General features: G+C 46.0%; 1 protein-coding gene across 2 annotated transcripts in view; it reads left to right on the top strand.

Annotated features, from left to right (window-relative positions):
- The window catches only part of Crx (cone-rod homeobox), a 14,850-nt gene extending 10,295 nt beyond the window's left edge, over nucleotides 1-4,555 (top strand). For both annotated transcript variants that reach the window (XM_021168648.1, XM_021168647.1), the window contains exons 3-4: nucleotides 1,016-1,167; nucleotides 2,078-4,555. In XM_021168648.1, coding sequence (XP_021024307.1) covers nucleotides 1,016-1,167; nucleotides 2,078-2,725 — 800 coding nt within the window. In that variant the 3' untranslated portion in view covers nucleotides 2,726-4,555. The remainder of the gene's footprint in view (nucleotides 1-1,015; nucleotides 1,168-2,077) is intronic.
- The last annotated feature ends 2,548 nt before the right edge of the window (nucleotides 4,556-7,103 follow it).

Below are 7,103 nucleotides of genomic sequence, written 5' to 3'. Positions count from 1 at the left end.
TCCTTCCTTCCTTCCTTCCTTCCTTCCTTCCTTCCTTCTTTCCTTCCTTTTTTCCTTCCAACAGGCTCTCACTATGTAGCTCTGGCCTGGAACTCACCATATAGACCAGGTTTCTTTACAGATTCTCAGAGTTCTGCCTGTCTCTGCCTCCTGAGTGCTGGAATTAAAGGCAGGAGCCACCTGATCTAGCCTTTCTTTTTCCTTGAAGGACAAATAAAACACTATTTATTTTTGCATGAAGGGTAGGGAGCAGGGGGCATGCTTGCCATGGCTCCCTTGCAGAGGAGTTGTTTTTTTCCCTTCTACCATTGGGTCCCAGGTATTGAACTCAGGTCCTCAGGCTTGTACACAAGTGCCTATACATGCTGCACTATCTTGTTAGCCCCCCCCCTCTCTTACATTAAGTTGAACCACAGAGGTTTACCACTTTTATAAGCAGAAGTCATGGTTATTGACAACGTCATGTTTCAACAAAATATATCTTTGAGCGTAAAGTTTCAAGAGAGGCGTCTGGTACAGTGACCCTTGCCTGTACTTCCAGAGATTTGGGAGGCTGAGGTAGGAGGATCTCTTGAGACCATGATTTCAGGGCTAGCCTGGGCTATGTACTGAAACCCTGTTGTAATGAAAGAGAGGGGGAGGGATAAAAGGAAGGGGAAGAGAAAAGGGAGGATAGGAGAGAGAGAAGTAGGAAGAAAAGAGGAAGGGGAGAGAGAGGAGGAGAAGGAAGAGAAGAAAGAGAAGGAGGGGGTAGGAATGAAACAAGGACAACATGGAGGGGCAAATTCTTGTAGGGCTAAAACCAGTTTCTGCCAGTGAATGAATGACTGGAACACATCTCTCAATTCCTCTGGGGACTGAGCAGCCACTAGGAGGCCAGGGAATTAATCAAAGCTCCTTGTTTAGGCTGATGGATGTGAAGAAAGGTCTTTGGGACAGGTATTCCTCTGTACCTCATGGCCTCTGGCGAGCAGACCTAGCTATCCTGAGGGTTCTTTAATTTGCCCCCGCTTAGGTGCCCCTAGGAAGCAGCGGCGGGAGCGGACCACATTCACCAGGAGCCAGCTGGAGGAGCTGGAGGCCCTGTTTGCCAAGACCCAGTACCCGGATGTGTATGCACGTGAGGAGGTTGCTCTTAAGATCAATCTGCCTGAGTCCAGGGTCCAGGTAGGATGATCTGCTCCCTGGACCCCTCATACCCTTACTGTAACTTTCTGTGGGCCTGTGTCAGATCCAGAGTGGATGAAAGAGAGAAGCCAAGGGTAGCAGCCATATTTATGAAGTGGTCTAAATGCCCCTCACGTTCCATATGTCACTCTTCTTATATGATGCCCTGTGTATGCCAGGTGTATGCTCTACCACTGAGCTACATCCCTAGCTTTGGTATTATTATATCTATATGTAAAATTGCATGCATGTGTGTACTATGAAATTGGCTGATAGATCATGATGGCATGTATCTATGCATATATGTACTCATGCATAGATACATGATTGCATGTATGATATGTGAATATAATGCATGTATAATTACATATACATAATAATGAGTAGGAGCATGTTAATATAATGTGTTCATTCGTGCATGACTGTATGTATGATATGTGAGTATAATGCATGCATTCATAAGTAGGAACAAGTAAATATAATATGTTCATATGTGTATGATTACATGTATATATGTGAGGACAATACACAAGTGCATACATATTCATGGGATCAGGTGGGTGGCTGAATGCATGTATGTGTATGTGTGTGTGACTGCATACATATTATGTGAGAATAATGTATGATTGTATGTATGCATGTGTGATCAATCAGGTAGGTAGGTGATACATGATGACTGGTATATGCATGTATGTATGATTGCCTGCATGTATGATATGTGTGTGTGATCAGTGCATGTAGTTTTCTGTGTGCATGTGTACATGCATGATTGGACAGGTACACAGATCATGGACAGAGCTGCCCTATCATTGGATGCAGAGTGGTGATGTGTGGGTCTTACCATCAGCTTTGTCTGCTCTTGGCATGTGAGTTCACTCCCCTTCCCCCCATATTTCCTCTCTCTATCTAGGTCTGGTTCAAGAATCGCAGGGCGAAATGCAGACAGCAGCGACAGCAGCAGAAACAGCAACAGCAACCCCCGGGGGCACAGACCAAGGCTCGTCCTGCGAAGAGGAAGGCAGGGACATCCCCTAGACCCTCTACAGATGTTTGTACAGATCCTTTGGGCATCTCAGATTCTTACAGCCCATCTCTGCCTGGCCCCTCAGGTTCACCTACCACAGCAGTGGCCACCGTGTCCATTTGGAGTCCAGCCTCAGAGTCTCCTTTGCCTGAGGCCCAGAGAGCCGGCCTAGTGGCTTCTGGGCCCTCTCTCACCTCAGCCCCTTATGCCATGACCTATGCCCCGGCTTCTGCTTTCTGTTCTTCCCCTTCAGCTTATGCATCTCCAAGTTCCTATTTCAGTGGGTTGGATCCCTACCTTTCGCCCATGGTGCCCCAACTTGGGGGTCCGGCTCTCAGCCCCCTCTCAGGCCCCTCTGTGGGGCCATCCCTGGCCCAGTCCCCCACCTCCTTGTCAGGCCAGAGCTATAGCACCTACAGCCCTGTGGACAGCCTGGAATTCAAGGACCCCACAGGCACCTGGAAATTTACCTACAATCCCATGGACCCTCTGGACTACAAAGATCAGAGTGCCTGGAAGTTTCAGATCTTGTAGAAGGGGCTTCATATCCCCCCTTCCAGCGGAATCACCCTCTCTGGATTCAAGCTGTCTCCCCCAGCTTAGATTCCAGGAGAGTAGCTCTCAGCAAGCAACAGCAAGTAGCAATCCTGCCAAAGGCTGTGAACCATTCAGCCTCAGGTGTTTCCTACCCTCAGCTCCTTTAGAGAGCTTAGCCCCTTTACAGCATACCCCAAGCAATGAAAGTGGCTCCTTCCTCTCTCCAGACAGCCCAGCAGCAATCAGTACAGGTCATGACTGAAGTGCATAGCTGATGCTTTTCCCCAGTCTTCAGTAAAGGTGCTGAGAACTTGCTCTGGAGAAAAAGGAAATCTGTCTTGCAAATGACTTGGAGAATGTTTGGCTTAGAACGCCAGGTGCCCTAAGCCAGATGTGTTGACTGACTCAATGTTCATAATCCCAGCATGAAAGAAGATGAGGCAGGAGGATTGCTGGGAACTTGAGGTCAACCTGGACTACAAAGTGAGACCTCCAAATTCATTTGGAAAACGTATACAGTTAAAGTTAATAAACATCAGGTTTACATGGTAGGTTTAGGGGATCATTCATTTGAACATGTATATATGATTTAAATGTATATATGATTTATGTGTCTGTCTGTGTGTTACAGACATGACCACTAAACTGAGCTGGGATGCTGTGGCTTGTATAAAAACAAAATGCAAAAGAAGCTTGATGTGGATATTGGGGAGGACTTGAAAGATAAATAGAATGTTCTAGAGCCCAAGATGCCCCAGTCAGAGGTTCCTAGGGTCAGATTGAGGGGACACAAGTGATGAAGTCTTCCAGATGCCTATAGGAGTTGAATCTCAAGAGGCTGGAAGTCTTATTCATGGGTATACCTGGGTAAAGGACTTTTAGAAATCCATAGAGTATGTCTAATGTCTTAGTTAGTCTTAGTCCAATGCCTTTCTATTCCTGCACAAACATCATGATCAAGAAGCGAGTTGGGGAGGAAAGGGTTTATTTAGCTTATACTTTTTACAATGTTGGTCATCACCAAAGGAAGGCAGAACTGGAACTCAAGCGGGTCAGGAAGCAGGAGCTAATGTAGAGGCCATGGAGGGATGTTACTGGCTTGCTTCCTCTGACTTGCTCAGTTTGCTTATAGAACCCAAGACTACCAGCCCAGGGATGGCACCACCCACAAGGGGCCCTCCCGTCTTGATCACTAATTGAGAAAATGCCTTATAGCCGGATCTCATGGAGGCATTTCCTCAACTGAAGCTCCTTTCTCTGTGATAACTCTAGCTTGTGTTATCAAAACCAGCCAGTACACCCAATATTCTTTTTAAAAAAGATTTATATGAGTACACATTAGCTATCTCCAGACACACCAGGAAAGGGCATGGATCCCATTACAAAGTTGTGAGCCACTATGGAGTTACTGGAAATTGAACCTAGGACTTCTGGAAGAGCAGCCAATGCTCTTAACTGCTGAGCCATCTCTCCCAGCCCATGGACATATTCTATTTCATAAGCCAGGGGTGATGGCGCATGCTTGTGATTTTAACACAAGGGAGGTAGAGGCAGAAGGACTATGAGTTCAAGGTCATTCTAGGCTACAATGCAAGTTTGAGGCCAGCCTGGGCTACATAAAACCCTGTTGTACTCCCCACCCCTGCAAATCCTTCTTTCCAAGCCCCAAGGCTGATAAGGCAGATGGACATAGAATGAGGAGGTCAGGAGTTCCCCTCATTTAATGTTAGTTTCTCTGTTCTCTCCTTTCCTTCTTACTAGCCTCTCAGGTCTCCCTTCCCTGGATACCCAGAGTGAAACTAATTAAAAATGTGAATCCCACTTAAACCTGGGTGTTTTTTTCCTCTTTGTTTCTGTGTGATTTTTTTTTTTTTTTGGGTGAGGGGCAAACTTGTTTAGGTAGAAAGAAATTAAGACTTGCTTTGTCCTTTCTGCCCAAAGTGTGCTCCTGGATATTTTCTGTTTGGCAATGCTTTTCTCCATATCTTCTAAAAGTCAACTGAAGGGGAACACAGGACCAGGGCAGGTAGAGAAGGCCTGGGATCCCAGTCTGGGAGCTGAGGAGGAGGAGCTCAACTTTAAGATCTGCCCAGGAAAGTTAGTCACAGATACTATTTTTAAATTTTTTTTTTATTTTTTCTTTCTTTTTTTCACTTTTATTAGATATTTTCTTCATTTACATTTCAAATGCTATCCCAAAAGTCCCCTATACCCTCCCCCCACCCTGCTCCCCAACTCACCCACTCCTGCTTCATGGCCCTGGCATTCCCCTGTACTGGGGCATATGATCTTCGCAATACCAAGGGCCTCTCCTCCCATTGATGGCCTACTAGGCCATCCTCTGGTACATATGCAACTAGAGACACAGTTTTGTGGGGGTACTGGTTAGTTCATATTGTTGATCCTCCTATAGGGTTGCCGACCCCTTTAGCTCCTTGGATACTTTCTCTAGCTCCTCCATTGGGGGCCCTGTGTTCCATCCAATAGCTGACTGTGAGCATCCACTTCTGTATTTGCCAGGCACTGGCATAGACTCACAAGAGACAGCTATATCAGGGTCCTGTCAGCAAAATCTTGCTGGTATATGCAATAGTGTCTGGGTTTGGTGGTTGACTGCCCCACCCGGGGATCCATTCCATACACAGATATGTTTTAAAAGAGTGTAGGTCAGGGTACAACACCTGCCTAGAATCCCCCAGTGAGGGGTTGGGGGTGTAGCTCAGTGGTAGAGCCCCTGCCTAGAATCCCCCAGTGAGGGGCTGGGGGTGTGGCTCAGTGATACAGTACTTGTCTAGACTATTGGAGGCCCTAGGTTCAGTTCCTCATAGAACAAAAAGCATACAAGTCAGTTCTAACTGTAGGCATCATCACAGCAATGCCCCTCCTAGACATTATTATAGGCGAGGAACCTGCAAGGGATCGGGAGTCAGTTTATCCACCATGTCCTACATCTGGTAGAACTTCTTATTGGTCCCTTCTTCCATTAAAAAGAAATTTATGTGTATGGGTATTTTTGTCTACATACATGACTGTGTAGTGTGTGAAGGCAGTGCCTTTGGAGACCAGAGTTACAGTTACAGAGGAATATAAGTGGGTATATGCATACTGGAAATCGAACTTGGGTCGTCTGGAATAGCAACCAATTCTCTCAACCACTGGACCATCTCCCCACTCCACCCCTCTTCTTTTATAAAGGCAAGGACTTGCTACCTAGGTATGGTTGGCCTCAAACTCATAGCAATCTGACTCCCATCTGCTGGCATTACAGACAGCTGCTTGCTCTTCTGTACTTTCTGGCCATCTTCCTTCCATTATTTGCATTTTTGTCTTCACGACTGTAGCTGTCTGCCCCTCTTATTGTTTCCCCCTTCCACCCCAGACATTCTGTTTCCTGTGTCCCTGGACAGGACTAATTTAGTAAATGCTCCAATCCTCTTAGGACAACAGTCCAGCCTCAGCAGAAAGGCAGGGGAATTATGGAGGATTAGGCTCAGCCTCAGGACTTGTGGGGGAGGGGACTCTGTAGGGACAGCCATTTTCTTTTTAAACTATACGACATCTGTTCGTCCCATCAGTCCCACAGGAACACAGCTCTATTTATGTGCATCATGATACAAACCACCGGCTTACTGCTTATTTGTGTGCACTATTTGTGTTGGTGTGTACATGTCCTGATGCTTGCACATGCAGAGGTCAGAGAAAGACACTCCGCCTCCCTGCTTTTTTGTTTGTTTGTTTGTTTTTTGTTTTTTTTCGAGACAGGGTTTCTCTGTATAGTTCTGGCTGTCCTGGAACTCACTTTGTAGACCAGGCTGGCCTCGAACTCAGAAATCCGCCTGCCTCTGCCTCCTGAGTGCTGGAATTAAAGGTGTGCGCCACCACGCCCGGCACTGCCTCCCTGCTTTTTGTCTCTTAGATTTATTTATTGTATTTAATGTGATTGAGTGTTTTGCCAGCATGTAGGTATGTACACCATATGGGTTTAATGTCCTCAGAGGCTAGATCAGGCCCAGAAAAAAAATTAAATTACACTGATGTGTGTGTGTGAGCACAGTGAGTGTGGAGGTCAGAACACAACTTTAGGTTAGGGAGTTGTTTCTTTCTTCATGTCATGATGGAATGGTTGGTTGTTAGGCTTGATGGGAAGAATTTTACCTACTAAGCCATCTTGTCAGCCTGCAAAGGCTCGTGTTCCAATATTATCTAGATTAGACAGGTCACTAGTGACCTGGAAAATATGACTGGAACTAACTTTATAGAACATACAGGTCACAACTAAGGTCATTCTACCCTGAATGCAACATATCTTGTCTGATTCTTTGAAGCTAAGCAGTTAGTAATTAGTATTTGGGAAGGAGAACACCCAGGTCTGACC

Source organism: Mus caroli, chromosome 7 (assembly GCF_900094665.2).
Source record: "Mus caroli chromosome 7, CAROLI_EIJ_v1.1, whole genome shotgun sequence".
Classification (NCBI taxonomy): Eukaryota; Metazoa; Chordata; class Mammalia; order Rodentia; family Muridae; genus Mus; species Mus caroli.
Note: the sequence above shows the minus strand (reverse complement) of the source record. Positions and strands in the feature narration are given on the sequence as shown.